An 18,683-nucleotide genomic window follows, 5' to 3' on the forward strand; every position below is an offset into this window, starting at 1 on the left:
TGATAATAAAGGGAAGTAATTGTAACGGAGGAAAGGTTCGGTGCAATCGATCACGCTAAACTGCTACAGAACAAGACATAAGGTATGATTTGCACAAATATCTTTCATCCTAGCAATATATCTGTCCTTTTTATTCTCAGAGAAACATCTATGACTGTAAGCTGCCGTTCATTAAGATACTTTAAACATATTTTCTGTTGAGTAAAAGGATGGATAACACACGTCAGAGGAATTTTTTGCCTTCGGTGAAATCCAGTTGATTCGGCTGTTCCAGAATCCTTCTGGTACTTTCTCTTCGCCACTTCTACTGTTTAGGTTGACGGTTTGTTAAAACAACAACAACAAAAAAACATTCATTTGTATATGTATTTACCCTCACTACCGACCACCACCATTTTAACGACTGATTCGCATACTTTCGGTCTTTGTGTTCCGTCTTTAAGTTTTTGTATCGTGAATGGACCTAGACGAATGTCAGGCGTGTTACAAAAAAAACTACAAATGTTACTCATTTTAGTGTGAATGTTTGTATACATTACACTGCAGTACAGTGAGAGGATTTATTTTATGTGAAGAACAGATGCGTGTTACCATTGTAAAGAATCATTCCAGTCCACAAAATCCAAATATATTGAGAATTCTACAATTCTGTCAAAGTAACCAGGTTAAACTAAAGATTGGAAATAAAGCCTTTGTGAGTTTTTAAATTAAAATCATCAAATCTTTGTGTGAGAACTGAGATGTGAATTGTAATAATGTTAAGTTCTTGCTACCTTTTGAGTTGCAAATGGAGCGATCATCCATAGCAGCACCAGCCCAATGTCTACCTTGTGTCATTTCACAGACTAAATTTTTCTCTCATCTCTCCCCCACCCTTATCCCTTCTGGATAATCACATAATGAAACTCCCCACCTGCAACCCCTAGTCCCACCCCAGAACCAAAGTGAACATTCATTGTCCAACTCCCACCCACATCATCTTCATTTATTAGCTTTATTTTGACAAATGTGCTGAGAACAAAATGAGAAGTGAAACTGAAAGGCATGCTCAAGTATGTGTGTGTGTGTGTGTGTGTGTGTGTGTGTACATTATGAATGTGTGTGTGTATATATATATATATATATATATATATATATATGTGTGTGTGTGTGTTTAGCTATTTTGCCTGGTGTATCATTGAATGATGTACTTACAGAGATTCATTAGTGTACATTTAGTGCCAGCCTTTCCATTTCAGATTGGTATTGTTTACATAGATCTTTTGTGATTATTCCAGTCCTCATTTCTGCTCTGTTTAAGTATTATTTTATTTGAACTTCCATGTGTATGGCAAATGAATGAAATTGGTCTTTTTGCTTTGTCATCAGTTTCATTGTTTTAGTGAGAAGTGAGCAATGGCAGACACTGACAACTCCAACAGTGCTGGTGGCAATGGTGCTAATGGAACATCATCACCACCTCCACCACCTCAGGGAAACACTGTTATGGTAAGTGTGAATATACCCACATTTACAATATATATATGTACAGATACACAATTACACTCCTGTTGCATGATGTACGCATCCATGTGCGAGTGACCTCACATGTACTCAAGCTTATGCTTACACATATGTAGCTTATGCTGCCAGAGAATTCTTATGCATTTGGTGAGCACCTGTAATACCACTCTAATTGAAGAAGTGATGTCTATGAATTTAGTTACGGATTATCCCTCCCCCCTCCCCCCCCACGCCCCTGCCTCCCCATTTGAAGTCTTTTGGGGCAGGTTTTCATTTCACTGTGTTTAATATACCAAAAATATTAAGTTGAGATATCAGCCATTGTTTTGCAATTTTAGTTCAAGTCTATTGAATGAATTGACTGCATGTGGTTGATAAACAGTTTTCATATCTCCTTTTAAAGCAAATGCCAGAAATTCTTTTTTGTGAAGTGGCAGATGGATTTAGAGAAAGTAATTTCTGTTTTTGTTTCTTTCAGGGTTTTTTTCTTTATTGATTGACAGGACTACACTTATTTAAGCTATGCACAACTCATGAATTTTATAAGATTTGAGACAATGAATCTTCCTTACCTTGAATTTTCCAGAATCATTTGTTGGCCAACAAAGTGGAAACACTGCTGTGGTTGACACGCATTTTCACTGTGGTCTCTACAATCATGTTCCTGCTGCCAATCTTTGGGTTGGTATGATTGCATTTGTTGATGCTGCCAATCTTTAAATGAAAATGAATTGACTTTTTGACACTATAGTTTGATCTGTTAAAAAAAAAAAAAAATCGGAACTGTTGTTGATTATTCTTTATCCTCTTTTCGTTTTCTCCATACTTGTTTTGTTTATTCGTTTGTTTGTTTTATGGAGATGATCATCAGTTAATGCATATGATCACAAGCCATCAAAACTTTACCAAAAACCACAAAAAGTCAAGTAATCGTTTGGGAACACTGAACAGACTTGGATGTTACAATTCTGTGGCTCTGATTATACACTTTACTTAAACACTGTACTAGATCTTGCTGGAGTAAATTCACATACTGGTTTTCTGGTTTTGATTTAAAGGGGGCAATGTATTTGTTTAATCACAAGCAGCAATGCTTTGAAGTTGTGTGCTTTTAACTTAACAAAAGTAATGGGACTTCTTTGTTTCATATTTCTGTCTGTCATTGCCTAAATACTGAGGTTACAATGTTATATTTTGTATTGCCTGACTGTTCTGTTTATATTCTTGATAAAGCAGCTTGTCCAGTCTTGAATGAATGCAGTGTGTGTTTTTCATTTCTTTTGTGGTTGATTCTCTGTGTTCAAATTGAATTGTGGTTATTGGATGGACTTGAACTTTTTCTTGTGGAAGTTTCCAGTTTATTCCTCTGTATTGGTTATTGACCTGTAAGCTGGATGATGGCAAACGCAAGCAGGAAATGTTTGACATTTTGTGCTTTTGTCTTAACAAGAGTAACTACACTTCATTTGTTACTGGAAAGGGACAACCAAGAGAAAAAAATGTGAAAACAAAAAAAAAGGTTGGTTTGTGAAACAGTTCCTAGTCATGGACATGCTCACTGTTTCAGAGGCAATCCCTACAGCTTGTACCAACGAGCGCTGATTGCCAGCGCGGCAACCTCGGCCTTGCGTCTTCACCAGAGGCTGCCCACAGTGCAGTTCAACATGGACTTCCTGCGGCGGCTGTTGACTGAGGACAGCTGTCACTATCTCTTCTTTGCCCTGCTCTTCATCAACAGCTATCCCATCACCAGTATCCTTCACTTTTAAAGTCCAGTTGAATTGAAATTGTTTCATAACTCTGAATTTAGAAATAAAAGAAAGCAAATTTGCTGCAGTATTTATCGTTTTTATTTTATTTTATTTTTTTGCTAACATTCAGACCCCTGTTCAGACTCTCACAAAATGTAAAGATGCTCTCATAAACAACTGAAAGGCAAAGAAAAAAGTGTGCTTTATATAACTTTGTGCAAACTCCGTACAAAAAGTGTTGGGAAGGCTGTATCCATCTTGTCTTTGAAAATCAGTACAATGTATGTTACACTGTTAAGTACATCTCGGTGGGGCACAAGTTTGTTAGTTATTTTAAGTCTGATTCATGGTTTCCTTCTGAATGTCATACTTCTGGTTTGAATGTCAACCTCAGTATGCTGCACAAATTCATTTGGAATGATTTTAGCCGCATATTAACTGCACAGTATTTTATGGTGTTTGGGTCAAAGCGGGAAGAAGTATTGTCTTGTAGTCTGCAAAATACAGTAGTAAAATGGTGCAGTTTTTCTTGACACTTCACCAGTGGCGGTGGTGCCCGTGTTCCTGTTTGCCTTGCTACACGCTTGTTCCTTCACCAAGGCCCTGCTGAATGTGAGTCAATGTTTGTGTCTGTCAAGACTGTCAGTGATTAGGTGTCATAATTGTGGAGAATACTGTGTAGAATACTGACAAACCGCCCTGTAGTTGCTGTTGTTGGGGACAACAAAACTGGGACAGTTATCCAGTCGTAAACATAGCTGTTTGTGAAAATGACAGCTTCATGTCAACCCCTCATTCTTCTTGCTGTGCATGTGAGGCGGCACTCAAAAACCTGCTTAAGTTGGAATTGATTATTTTTGACATTTATGTACTTTCCGAAAGTTTAAAAATCACAGATTAACATACAAAAAAAAACAGAATTGATCTATCTATCATAGTTTTTTTTCTTTTCTTTTTTTCAGAGTTGGTGTGCCCAAAAAGAACAAATGGGGAAATGGGCACATGAAAAAATGCCATACATTTGCCTGCTTGTAACTTTAGAACAAGAATTATCTTGAACATGTATGTGGTGTCAAAAGATTCAGAATTAAGTGAACTGTAAATATCTATATTTGTATGAAAAAGCACAGAAAATTCATATTTTCTTTTTATTCTCAAATGAAGTCAAAAACGGCGAGTGGAGGAGTGACGTCATGCCATGAGATAGCAGTCAATGGCGACAGCGAATGTTCAGATGAGAGACAAAGGCCGCATTTGTGTTTGAACAAAAAAACATTTCTGTGCATAGCTATAAGTGAACTGTAAATATCTATATTTGTATGAAAAAGCACAGAAAATTCATATTTTCTTTCTATTCTCAAATGAAGTCAAAAACGGCGAGTGGAGGAGTGACGTCATGCCATGAGATAGCAGTCAATGGCGACAGCGAATGTTCAGATGAGAGACAAAGGCCGCATTTGTGTTTGAACAAAAAAATATTTCTGTGCATAGCTATAGGTTGAATAGCTGGCTGTGACTTTAGCTGGGTTTTTGTGTGCTGCATCACTTATATACTTTCATACATGCGCAGATTCTTGCATAAGATAAATATTCAGTTTGACAGATTCCTAAAAAGATGCACTGAAAAGAGAACACTGGCACCAAATTTTCATTCAGAATATTACAGGTGCAGTAAAAAAGTATGTTGTAGCATCTTTAGTTTTAAACATAGATTGACAGAATGTTTCACACAGCTACCAGCGTTGTGATCTGCTCTTATCTGGTGGCCTGTTAGTGTTATTGCAAAGTTCTGATGGTGATCATATCAGAATGGTTTGATAGCATCAGAATGGTTTCTCTGTCACTGTTTTTGTCTTATTCAGGTTAGCAGTGTAAATCTGGAAAAAAAAGAGAAGAATATAAATAGAAATGCTGCGCTTGTAAGGTTAACGCATGGTGCACTGATATGGTTGATTATCTGCATTCTGTATTGGGTGATGTGTACTTTGCTGTCTTTGTAATTTTGCTATTGACATACGGCATTTGGTGATTATGATTTATTCTTTACAATCTCTACAAAATATAATCTTACATTTTACACACAGTAAGTCAGCCTATTCAAGCTGATCATTTGTGTGTGTGCATTTGCCAGTATAAAACAGAACCAAAGAACATATATTAGTTGCTGTTTTGATCATTGCAGACAATGGGCCCTCAGTCAATGCAGTTTTTACGAAATATGATTGGAAAACTGGAACAGCAGCAGGTCAATATTCTGCGTTTCATCGCTTGCAATGAAATCTTTCTGATGCCGGCAGTTGTTGTCATGGTCTTTTCGTAAGTACCAGTCACTGATTGTCTTCGCTGTACTTGATATTCTGTGTTTGTGCACATGTTTGAGAGAGAGAGAGAGAGAGAGAGAGTACATGAGCTTTTTTTTGTTTTCATTCATTTGTTTTTTGATACCCAGGAGGTTTTATGGACAACTGAAATTCAAGTAAGAAGTGATTCTGCTGTTATATGAACTTGAGGTATTACAGTAGTCCATGTGGTCAAGTCAAGAATTTTTATTTTATGTAATTTTATCTGATATTTATTTCATTTATGCTATTTTGTTTTTTGTACATGTTTTAAATCCCATTCTGTTGACTCTGTTGACTGTCATGTTGCAGAGGAAAAGCCAGTTTTTTCATCCCCTTCGTTTATTACCGCTTCCTGACACTGCGCTATGCATCGCGAAGGAACCCTTACTGCAGGTCAGTGGTGCTAGATCTCTTTGATGTAGAAAGTGATTGCAGAAAATGTGGTAAATCCTTACACAGAGACTTCTGTCTGTTGATATTCTTCATTCATTGCTACCCACATTCAGTGATTTTTGACAGTTTTTCAACTGCAACAAAAAAAGTAAATTAAATATTCAGGAAACCAACCAATGATTTGCAATTTTATAGTTTAATGGGAGTGATCTATTAATTAAAGATAGGGTACTAATGCAGATGGTTGAAAAGAAAGAAGTGAAATACACATTAAAGATTGTGTTTTATTTATTAGTTACTCATCATGACTGAATATATTCTTGGGAGTACCAGGAATCAATACTTTCAAGTGCTCATAAAAAACCAAACGAAACAAGAAAAATAATAATTCTAATTTTGTCTCCTAAAATGCAGATTCTGACTGTCATATTTGGTCAGGAATGCACAAAGTTCACATCTGTGAATGACCGAGATTGCACACTATTTCTACTACAAAGACGGATAGGTGGAGTTGAAAGCTGGAGATTGATAAATTGGAGGCAACCAGAAAATCATTTAGAAAAAATGACACATTTAATGTTTAATGTAAATTTTTTAAATTTTTTTAATTTTAGAAATACTGTTTATTTTTTAGATTATGTTAAAATATTCTCTTACATTAATTGTTTTGAAGATCTGTCATAGAACCATATATACAAGCATTTTGTTCTGTCAATGACATGCACTTCAGTTTCCTTCAGTCATGCTTACATTTTCTGGAAAAAAAAACAGCAACAAAAAACACCACCGCACAAACACACAGACACACACACACGCACACACACACACACGCACACACACAGACACACACACACACACACACACACACACACACACACACACACACACAAAAATCAGTTAACATTGTGATTGAAAAGAAATTGAGTGAGTATTCACAGTTAATGTGGTAGATATTGGGCCAAAAACAGTGTGGTTGAAAAGTGTGAACTTCCAGCTGATGTGGTACGTATTGGGCAAAAAGTGTCACAGTTGCTGAATGCAGCGTGCTTTGTGATGGGTGTTCACCAGGACGCTGTTCACGGAGCTGCGGATGACGGTGGAGTACCTGTGCTCCAAGCCCCAGTGTCCCCAGTTTGTACGCAACTTGTGTTTCCGGGCCATCGCCATCATCTCCCGCATGGCCCCCGTCGTCGCCGCCCAGTGACCTGTGACCCCTTAATTAACACATCACATTATCTGTCTGTCATCAGAGGGTGTCTGCCTTTCTGTCTGCCTGTTTGTCTGTTGTTGGTTTCACTTCATATCTGATGGTGGGTGTGTGTGTGTGTGATGGATTTTAAAAGAATTGTTGATTGTGAGAGAGGAGTTTTTTCATTTTGACATCATTTTTGTGGCCGGTGGTCTTCATTTGTTATTTCCTGTCTTTTTTTTGGTCTTTTTTTCTTCTATTTTTTTTCTTGTCATGTTCTAACTGGTTCAGCTAGTGGAATAACATTTAAGCTATAGCTCTTTGTCAAGTTTTGAAGATGATTTATACATCTTGTGTTATGCAGCAGACATTCTAAAAAGTATTTTGTGTGGTTGGGTTGATCAGTAGTTATATGCCTACATGTATATGAAGTCTCAGTAAGATTTAGGTGTAACTGTTTATTTCACAGACATGCATTGGTCTGTTTCTGTATGCAGTTAACTGCCATACATATGCTTTTTAAAAATTATTTTTATTTTATTTTATGAATGATAGAAATGTATTTAGCACTGTTTATTTATAGCCATTTTAAAGGATTTACATCATGCAGGCAAGCCTTAGAAATGTCAAGTTTCCAGGCTGGATACCATCTGTCTCAGCTGACTCTAACACATTGAAAAATCCAGAAGCTTTCTGTGCCATATTGACAGCAGGTTGTTGACAGATTAAAAACGGAATCTGTCCACAGAAACATTTCCTGCCACAGCCCAGTTTGACTTATTTATGTGGGTGCTTCCCCTTGGCACATGAATACATATTACCACACCTGAAATAAATGGCATGTGTTCAAAACATGCACAGCAAGAAACACCATGACTTACCCCTATGAGCTGAATAACAAAAAATTATTGACATATGGAATGAATGAAGGAATGGAGAAGTAATTTTTTGCATGGTATGCATTGCAGACTGGTCTAGGTATACACTTGCACAGGAGGTGGCATGGTGTTTTGGATGCAGCTGACAAAGTGTGCAACTGTCCAGATTTGAGGAAGATGGTATCTGCAGTAATACTGAAGCATTGTTGACTCTTGACACTTCTGAGGCCTGACTTAAGAAAAAATGTTATCTTGATATTGACAGAATTCAGTCATTGTACTTTTTTGTGTGCACAGCTTTCACAGGAATCTTTTGTTTGTATTCATGATACTCAAGATGTGTGTTTATTGTGACAGTACTGTGTTTTTGTGTTTGATCTGTTTTAATCAGCTTTGTATTTTATTTTTTTCTTTTACAATATTATATGGGTGGAAATTCCAGTTATATCACTGGAAGGTTATGGTCACTGAAAGTGCTTTTATTTTCACTGTGACAAATGAAACCCAAAGCAGACTGGAGGTCACAAAATCCCAGTTCTGCAGGCTATGCACATTGCATTGAGTCATGATCATTATGTATTGCAGGAGGAAATTGTTATATGAGTGCATCTGCTGAGGAAAGGGATTTTATATATTTCTTGGTGACACTGGCATATAGTATCTTCTATTTCATTGCCACAGATCTCATCAGTTCAGTGCAAAACCTTTTGTTCCACAAAGCTGTTTCAGAAAAAAACCCACACTTTTGGTAGAACCATGAACTGAGGTCACGAATAAAACTTGACAATTGCATGTTCAGAACTATTCACTGTGACTGTTGAGTCATGTTTACTGTCATGCAATAATCATTCAATCATTAGAACAATAAAACAGGAATGTAATCGTCTAGATCTGCTTTGTTCAATAGCAGCATGAATTATTGATTCATTGAGAAAATTTGAGATCAGAAGAACCAGATCTACTCACTGCATGCAGGCCATGTCATGTGTTTGGTGTATTTGTTCAGGGGCTGATCACCACTCCAGGCAGAAGGACTGCTGCAGGGTAACGTTTCAAAGATCTCACTTATGTGAGCACAGAAGGAAGAGGGAAATAATTTTCTTGAAACATATAAAGATGGGCACTGTTTGAAATTAAATCCATAGCTGCATATTGAGTCTGAAGATCAGTAATGATCGTAATGAAAGGCATATCTTGCTCAGGTTAAAGGATTTTACATTGTGGATCTCCCTCAGTGAGAATTTGCTAATTTTGGGCATAAATATGCATCCCTGAAGCTTTGAAATGGAAAAAATACACTTTATGTTCTTGGAGTGGGTTGCTGGAACATTTTTTTTTTTTTAAAGAAAGAAAAAAAAAGGAAAAAAAATCTGGAATGAACACATAAAATGAGTAAAATTAGTGTGTGACAGCTTCAGCCTGCCTTTGTATGTGCATAGCAGTGCAGATTTGATCAGAATGTGCAGTATCAAAGTGACTTTCTGCAGGTAGTCTGAGACCCCCAAGAGTTATGGTAAAAGAGTCCCTGGGACCCAAAGATTTTTAACTTATCATTAATTGCCATAAAATGTTACCATAGGAGTTGGCCAGCTTTAGTCCATGTCTCTCAGTTACACACTGACTGAGGGTGGGTGGTGTCCAGTGTGCATAAAAAGCATGGAAAGGGAAAATGAAAGTCTGTAGGTATAACTGGAGTTTGTCTACTTTTCTGTAATGAAACAACATGTGGAATGGTCTAATTCTGAGAATGGAAACATAACTTTTTGTTATCATTGCTACATTTTATATCCAGTTTTTGTCATGCTTTATTAGAAATAGCATGAGTGGTGGTGATTTTATTAGTTTAGTGCTAATGGCTTGGTGTTGTTTGATTTGTGGTGATTTCTGGCTGTTGTGTATCTTTTTTTAATATTTTCGACTTTTATGTATAGCTGTTTGTGTTTGTACTGTGTCAGCTATCTTCTGCACAATTTTGGGTGAAAAAAGAACACAGAGTATTCCAGCGACATGAGTACATTGTAATGTGCAGAATGAATTCCACCATTCCTCTTCCCTTGTTGATGAGATGTCATTGATTGCGTTTGAATAAGTGTAAAACAGCCCACATAACAGCTTTGATCATTGTTGAAAAGTGTTTCATGTCTTGAGTTACTGTAACATACTTTGCAGCAGGTGAGTTCATTTCATGTCATGAGATGTAAAAACCCATCAGCATAGATCGTTCAGTTGCTGTGACACTTCCACATCACCTGGTTTGGAAAGCAGTCACATCTTCAGCAGAGAGGAAGCCATTTCTGTGGTGTTCAGCAGATTCTGTGACAAAAAAAAAAAAAAAGAAAAAAAGAAAAAAAAGAACAAAAGTTAGATATGCCAGAGAGGTGTCCATTGTTATCTTCTCAGTCTGTCAAGATTTGGCAGGACAGGGCAGATTGGCTTTGGAACAGCATCATTGATCATTGTTGTAGGACTCTTGTCGTGACAAATTGCAGCTGGATAAAAAGAGTTATTTTTCACAGTGGTGAAATCATTTTGCATCATGTCATGTCACAGCACCGACACTTGTTCAGGAGAATATCTACATGATTTTCATTGATGCCCAAGACATTGAATTATGCATATGTCATGTTCATGCGTCATTCCTGCCTCAGTCACTGTGGGCAGCTCATGTCAGTGTCTGTGGTCAGTGAGATTTTCTGCTATTATCTCAGAAAGGATTACGTTTTATTTTCTTTCAACTCCCTTTTTTTTGTTTTTGTTAATATGTTGCGTATAGTAGTCATTCTTTGTTATTTATAAAATTTTGTCTGCCTAGTCTCATTGTTTTCTAGGTGGAGTTCAAGTCATTTCTACATACATTTGGGCAAGATGGGGTGTTAGTTGTTGAATGCTCCAGTTGTTAAGCAAAGAGTCCATGACTCTTTTTTTTTTGTTCGTTTGTTTGTTTGTTAATATTTGTACTACTCTGTCACCAGTATTTTTTCACTTGCTGAGTATGCAAACACAACTAGGAAATCTGATGCAAGACAAAAAATTAGGGTGTGGAAAACATTTGTAATATGGAAATACAAACAACTATACAAATTGGAAGACAGGATGAAAATGTGGCAGACTTCAGCCCTTGGGTCCTAATAAAAAAAATCAAAAAAGCTAAACTAAAAAATAAAAAAAGAAATTAAATTTTCGTTGGCATCTAGGTTGTATTATGTTTTGTTTTATGCTAGTGAAGGTTTCATGGCCTAGAAATGATAAGAAATTTTGCATAGCAGGTCCACATCTTTAGATGATTTCTTTTAGATTCCAATACCTGAATTGCTGCAGTTAACTTGAGATCTCCCTGAAAATGAGAAATCTGCTGTTGTCAGTCTAAATTTTTTTTTAATTTGAGAGTTCTGTAAATGAAAATCTCTCTATATATAAATACGTGTGAGTGGACTTCAGGAGCCAGTTAAAAAAACAAACAATAAAAATCAAGTTAATACTCCATTAGATGCTTGACAAATCACAGATTAAGAGGGAAGAAGAGCATTGTGTGAGAATAACCCACACTGTCTCCTGCCCCTTGCCATGAACATGGTGGATATGGACATGTATATCCCCAACCAAAAGACAGTAATGGGGACTCTTGTTAGAGGGACATGGTACCATGGTCGTCTTCATTTCTTGGGAGGTGCTCACTCACTCTGGATCAGCAAATAAGCCATTTAATATTGGAAGTAGGGGCCTTAGTAAGTAGTGTTCTAAATTGGTTAAATCAGAATAGGCACTACCAAACACTTTCAAAGTGACTCGGCAGTAGTGCAGGGTCTCTTGTAGTGTGTGGCCTGGCCATCTAGCCTGAATAGCTCCCTGTAGACTGCCGACACTGGGGACTGTGACAGATGAACTGGGGTGTGGCTGTGTATGGGGGACTCTGAACAGGTTGTGTGGGAGTAATGCCACTGAAACCATGCCAAAGACGGGATGACAGGAAAAAAAGTCCATGGCCACAACTTCTGCCTTCTCTTCCATTTGTCATTGATTGAAATTCATTATGCCTAGTACAAGCTCCTTATTAAACAGTGTTCATTATATATTGGAAAGAAACATTTTTTCTTCTTTTTTTTTTATATATAACTTTCCAGGTTTTTTTTTTACATGTTAGTGTTTGAAAGTGTGTATAAACGTCAGACTTTGGTTGTTGATAATTGTTTTTAGTAATGTATTAAACTCATATGATTGTACCATAATTGTTTTGTGTTAGCAAGCGTGGTATTCAATGCACAAGATCAAGGAGAACAGAATTTTTACACGACGCAATTTTGGATGCTTTGCATAAACTAATTTAAGCAGAATGCATACATGTTTTCACAATCTTGCATCTGGCATTACTGCTGATTGAGACAACAGGTTTTATCATCTGGTCTATAATACTAAAATGTTATTTGCCAACACATTCCACCTATTTTTAATGAAAAACTCAATGCTGTTTTCAGTTTTGAACCCTCTGGAAGTAGAACATTTTTTTTTTTTTTTTTTTAGATAATGATCAGAGTATTATTGACTAGTTCTTCTCCTGTAACCATAAAGGGTCTTTGGTGTGCCACACAGAACTGTTCACCAGATTCCTCGAGGTCTTGTCGGTTGCGAGTCAAAGCCTGGGTCTCTGCAAATGGTTTCCCTGTTAATTCTGCAATGTCGGCCCATTGTTTTTCTGTCTTCCTCTTTGTCTCCCAAGGCCCTCCCTCAACAAATCCTTGGGAGTATTGTTTTAGCAAGGCAGTTAGATCTTGTTACATGGCCATGGCAACATAAACGTCTTTTCTAAACTGATGTCAACAGATCACCATGTGGTCCACTGTTCTGCTTGTTGATTTGGTGCTCTCGTTCATTGATGTGATCAATTTCTTGTGATAACACCTCATTTCCATGGCTTGACTAATTGATAATGGCTTAATGCACTGAAAAAGAAAAGCTTCCTTTCTCAGAAATGCATTCTCTCACAAACCAGACATACAGGAGAAAAAAAATTTTAATGTTTTTTTTTTTTTTTTTTACTAAAATTTTTTTTTTTTATAAACGTACACATTGACTTGCATGCAAGCACATGTATACAAATGACAATATAAAATGGGTTTTGAATATGAATTAGTGAAGTAAACATTCTCCATTGCACAACTGCACATTTATCAGCTCAAAGACGTGTAAATTTTGTGCAGATATTTGACTAATTTATCACTTAGCAAGCAGAGGATAATGTTTCCAATACATGTTTCATCTGTCCAGGATTTTTCTTTCTTTCTTCTCTTGACAGGTGTTTAAAATTCATCAGAACAGACAAACATCTGAATAGTCTGGAACAGAGGAGGTTGTGATAACTGCATGGGTTTTCCAGCCCTGTATCTTGTCAGTCCATTCTTGAAAAAGTTTAAGATATTGTACAAATGTATGCCCCACTCTCCTTTCCAAGTCAACCAGTAGCAGCTTTAGCTGCAAGGCCTTGAACCTAATCTGACATTCGGTCTGCGCGAAATTTGGCCAAGCAGAGCAAACCGATAGGCCTAGTTTGCATCAGTTTGACATGGTACAGTATATGTATCACCAAACATGGAGTATAATACAAACTCCTCCTTTCGGTCACAACTACATATGCAGGGGGATCTTCATGGGTGGGGCACTCTGTATTGAGTAGACTGATTCTCCAGCTCAATTACAATAAGGTATGTCTTATGAATGAAGGTAACGTTGTGATACATCAAAAACAATATAATTACAAACATAAAAGCTTAAGTTAGAAACTGAAGAAAAAAATCCTAATACTTTCAAACAGTCAATGAAAACAGAACGTCTTTTTTTTTTTTCTTTTCCAACCATCTCCATGAGAAACTCAAGAGAGATATGTGTGTTTTTTTTGTCGATTTAAAAAAATTTTTTTTTTTTACATGCACGTCTGGAGGCACATATTTTAGTTGACATTTTCTGTTAATTTGTCTTACTTTACCACCTCTTGTGTGCAGACGTTCAATTTCTGGATGAATGAAATCAGCTTGCAACAGGATACAAGATATAAACATAAACTAAATCATGCAACCAACAAGCACAGTGAACAATAAAAGAAAAGCAGCAGTAATATATATCTGTGCATCTACTTATACTCAAAATAATAAAGTGAATAGTTTTGAAATCATTTTCTCTCAACCAACTAGTAAAGTGAACAGTCATAGAAATCATTTTCTCTCAACCAACATGTCAACCATTGAAATCTCGAAACAACTGGACTGTAGTACAGTATGAATAAAGAATATTTTGGGAGGATGACAGCGATACTGGTTAGCTGCAAAAAGCGGCCACACTGCAGCCTTGGTCATCTTCACAACGCAAGATTTGCTGATGGACATAACACTGACAGAAGACCAATGATAAGGATAGAAAAACTTGACAGATTTCAGTGAAATGTTCATGAATATTATGATTCAAGTATGGAAGATATTTACAAATGAAGGGCACATTGAAGGATCACCATGGACCAATGCACAATTTGACACCTGTTACCCTGAATAAGGTCAAGGTCAATTAACTTCCATTTCTGATTATCGTCATGGTCATAACAGGTCCGGGTTTTTTTTTTTTCTTGTTGAAATATCACTTGTTTTCTAACACTTTAAAGTCAGGTTTCAACATTACTGTTGTCTTATCAATATTTTTTGCTCAACATTACCAGTCATGAAACATTTATAAACCTTTCATTATTACAGGAAAAACAACAACATTGTACATACAAAACAACAAACATGCCACTAACACAGTGAGAAACACAAGGAAAGTGCAAAAATACTAGTGAGTGATAGATAACAGCATTGTAGACAACAGCAAAAGCTTCATGGCAGTGAAAGGCAAACAACAAAAACAAGCCAAAATAAAAAGCAAAAAACACAAACAAAAATGACTGACAACATGAAATGAGGGAAAAACAGAAAAAAACAGGTCTGAAGTGGGGAAAAAGGAGACTGGGTTTGGGTGGGGAGGAGGAGTCATAAAACTTCTTAGCATACTAGCGAAGATGATGCACACCACTATTTGAACAAACTACACTGTTTGAACAATGGGACTACACCTACTCTAAAAATCCACAGCATGCCCAAAAGGGAGTTCAGTAAGCTCTATGCACAGAACAATATGAACATTTCAGAGAAAGGGTTGTACACACACGTTGCACACAGACACAAAAGTCTTTGAGAACGCTGCACCCAATCTGACTGAAAACATAGACATGAAGACAACTTGCATAAAGCATTCTGAAGAGGAAGGAGACAGAATCCAACAAGCAGGTAATCCATGTCAAAAAACACTGAGTTACAGTTTTTGGACAGAAAGGTGTGATTTTAGTCTCAAAGGAATCGCAAATAATAAAGTTCTTCTATTACACGCAAATTTCAATCAGCAATACAGCATTGTGACACTGCAGCCAAACTTGTGACATAGGCCATATGTAATGTGTCTATTTGCTGTTCACTTTTGTCGCAGCTACTCTAGATCAGAGCAGATACAGCTTATGTTCCCTGTAATAGATTTCACAGTAGATTTCCATGAGTTTTTTGCCTATGGCTTTACAAGTTAAATCTCTCTTGTGGAGAAACAATGGACCTTCATTTTTACCTAAAACCTTACAGGTATACTGACATAAAACCTTACTGCCTATTCCAATGCAGCTGAAATCTCACCTTTAATTTCAACACGAATTAACTCGGTTCAACCAGCTACAGAAGGAATTACTGCTTTTCACTGATGTGGGATCCAAGGAAACAAAATGCAATGGTAAGATACTGGAAAAAAAATTGCACATTTCTGGAACAGTTATCCACAAATGAAAAGGGAGGAAAAGACTAAGAACAGAACATGCACCACAAAACATTATTTTTCCCTCTCTTCTATTCGGCTTTCTGCGTTTGGTTTGACATGCTCATCAAACATACAAGACAGTGTAGAGACTAATTCTGATGACATAAACCTGGTGATAACATGATGAACTCATACATATGTCACAAAATGTAAATAAATGGCAACTTACTTTTCTTCAAAATCTGTGCATGTATGAAGTCCACGACAGTCATTACACAGCAAACCATACCTTACCTTAAGAAAAAAAGAAAAAGAAAAAAAAAGAGTAATGCTACAAATAAAAGATTCTGATTTGTACATGATCTGACTGCTGTTTATACACTGTTTCCCTGGAGGAAATCTTGACTAAGTGCTGCAATCATAATGCCCTGAGATGCATTTACAATGAAGAGGCACATGAAACCTTTCAATGACGGGGCATATCAAAATGTCAACAAAACAAAGCATAAACAAAGTCTAATTTATAACCAAAAAGTCTAAATTTCACTATCAGATTCTGAACCTCGGTGGGCAAGACAAGTGTGTGAAGACATGAGCGAAGCCAACATGCAGAAGAGGCCATGACGATAATGGAAGAACATGCACAACATACATTTGTGGTCCACAGTCTGAAATGCTTCACAGCTGTTTGTTGTTTTTTTTACACAGAAACACACCATAAAATAATAAATGCACTTATGCATTGCACAGTAACTTTGAGTAGTCCCCAGTTCCATGTCTACACTCCAGGAATACTATTTCTTAGTACATTTTAATACAATGGACATCATCATGGTACAAATGATCCAAGTTATAAGATGGACATATTCATGGAACAGGTTATGATCCAAGTTAATATGTTATGATCTGTTTGATACATTGGCCAGTCATAAGTTAGTTGTTTAGATTGCAATCGCTGTGGAGAAAGAAGGTGAGAGGCAAAATGCGGTGCGTGGACATGCTGACCAGCAGTGGCCGACCACTGACGATGTCTCTCCTTTACTTCTTCTTCTTGCCCATGGTGGAATGCTGAGCCTCCACTGCTGTCCTGCGCTGGTGAAACACGTTGATCTCATCCTCCAGACGCTTGCGACTGTCCTCGATCTTCTTCTTCTCCTCTGCATGCTGCTTCTTCAGTTGGTCGAATCTGGCATGCAGCTGAAAGATAAACGTAAGTGGGTGAAAGCAACTGAAGAAACAAACATAGCTTTAAAAAGAATCAAACCTAGGGGTAGGCAGAAGAAGTGGATCAGTATCCTCATCAACTGAAAAGCATGTAAAACCCACAATCCAGCTTTTTGAAACGAAACAAACCAATCTATACCAAAACTGAATTTCTTGAAAGACCCTGAAATAACATGAACCACTCCGTTTTAAAATAAAGTTTCTTGATATTAAAAAAAACTTAAATCTTTTCCAAATCTACAGCCACGAATGAAAGTTCAGAACAAACATACATCATAATGAATGGGAATTAAATAAAATACAACACTTCTGCCAAACTCAACCCTTACCATTCCCACAATTACGATGTGAAGAAAATTCACAAGTCTATTTTAAATTCCAACTGATAATTGTTTCCGGGCTAATGTGTGTAAATTTGCGTCAGAAAATGGGAGGTAGTTGGGAGGGACATAGGGATGCATGCACTGAGATAAGGACCTTGTGTACTTGGCCCCCTCCCCTTGTATTCCAAACCAGTGAGTATGCACTGTACCTCCTTCTCTGCCTCTTTCAGCTCGCCTTCTTTCTCCTTGACACGGATGACGAAAGTCTGTCGCATCTCCTCTTCCTTCTTCTGAAGGTTAATGATGTGCTCTTGGCGTTTCTGCTCATAGGTTTCCGACAAGCTGAGACACACAGACACGCTCAACAGGTAAGTAAAAAGCAAACAGTTTCTTTCCTGTTTCTTCCCCACAGTTATTTTTTCTATTTCAACTGCAGTCAAAATATCTGGATGCACATAATTCTAATTCAACCAAAAAATGACTCACTTCTTTAACTATAAACCACTAAGAACACACGTAACACAGAGGTAAAATAAAATGACCACACTGTATGAGAAAAAGAAGTGTGCATGTGACAGCTAATTTTTCTTCTTTTGTATTCTTTATGACCGAGATCTACTTTATATAGCAATTATTTACAACAAATGTTCATTTTCTGTCAAAATTACACCAACAAATAACACACAAGAAAACAACAACAAAAAAAACCCACAAAAAAACAAAAAAACAACAACAACAACTACCACGCTTTCTTCCCGAGTTCAGGTACAAAATGTACTTCACAATGTAATCAGAATACAATGCACAGGGGAATTTAAAAAAAAAAAAAAAAAAATCAAAGTCTGATGCTGGAGTGTAAATCTTTACAACCCTATGACAACATATGACAGTCCAGTTGTCATTCACTTCCACACAGACCTGCCACAGGTCATATAAATGACTCATTTTCAGTCAGACAGGAAATTCCTTTGGCTGGTCGCACCTGAGATATTTGCAAATACTCTTCACATAGGAAGAATCTGTCAATAATCAAAGATAGGAAGAATCTGTCAATAATCTTTTTATGTGCAAAAATCCAGTTTAATCATATCTGTCATTTCATTACTGGTCAGTGATAAAAGATAGTATTTTCACTCCTCCCCCCCCCCCTCCCCCCCCTCCAGGACACTTGCCTGTGCAGACAATGGCCTTTATCTTGCTTGCACAATACACAACTTGTGGACCAGAACAAACAACTGAGCTGAACTGAGGGACATTACTGTGAG

The 18,683-nt window shown here is 37.0% G+C and overlaps 2 protein-coding genes across 4 annotated transcripts in view; one reads left to right on the forward strand and one right to left on the reverse strand.

Annotated features, from left to right (window-relative positions):
- LOC143299084 (transmembrane protein 33-like) lies at window positions 1–15,241 on the forward strand. Of its 2 annotated transcripts, none has more exons than XM_076612201.1 (8): window positions 1–82; window positions 1,369–1,488; window positions 2,090–2,184; window positions 3,071–3,255; window positions 3,799–3,866; window positions 5,437–5,570; window positions 5,906–5,989; window positions 7,058–15,241. In XM_076612201.1, exons 2-8 carry the CDS (start codon window positions 1,396–1,398, stop codon window positions 7,191–7,193), a joined length of 795 nt encoding a protein of 264 aa, XP_076468316.1. In that variant the 5' UTR covers window positions 1–82; window positions 1,369–1,395; the 3' UTR covers window positions 7,194–15,241. The 2 variants fall into 2 exon arrangements, with proteins under 2 accessions (XP_076468316.1, XP_076468317.1); XM_076612202.1 differs by having other exon boundaries at window positions 21–82; window positions 1,383–1,488.
- LOC143299083 (septin-6-like) overlaps window positions 13,959–18,683 on the reverse strand; it is a 23,650-nt gene continuing 18,925 nt past the window's right edge. For both annotated transcript variants that reach the window (XM_076612200.1, XM_076612199.1), the window contains exons 10-11: window positions 17,628–17,760; window positions 13,959–17,068 (exon numbers count right to left, since the gene is read on the reverse strand). In XM_076612200.1, the coding sequence (XP_076468315.1) occupies window positions 16,910–17,068; window positions 17,628–17,760 (292 nt within the window). In that variant the 3' untranslated portion in view covers window positions 13,959–16,909. The remainder of the gene's footprint in view (window positions 17,069–17,627; window positions 17,761–18,683) is intronic.

The sequence above is a fragment of the Babylonia areolata genome, chromosome 24 (genome assembly GCF_041734735.1).
Source record: "Babylonia areolata isolate BAREFJ2019XMU chromosome 24, ASM4173473v1, whole genome shotgun sequence".
NCBI classification, from domain to species: domain Eukaryota; kingdom Metazoa; phylum Mollusca; class Gastropoda; order Neogastropoda; family Buccinidae; genus Babylonia; species Babylonia areolata.

What these genes read in the sequence shown, in the direction of transcription:
- LOC143299084 (XM_076612201.1), top strand. Translation starts at nt 1,396, where the DNA reads ATGGCAGACACTGACAACTCCAACAGTGCTGGTGGCAATGGTGCTAAT. An exon ending in TTCCTGCTGCCAATCTTTGG is followed by an intron (nt 2,185 to 3,070) that starts GTTGGTATGATT and finishes TCACTGTTTCAG; the next exon opens with AGGCAATCCCTACAGCTTGT. An exon ending in TCACCAAGGCCCTGCTGAAT is followed by an intron (nt 3,867 to 5,436) that starts GTGAGTCAATGT and finishes TGATCATTGCAG; the next exon opens with ACAATGGGCCCTCAGTCAAT.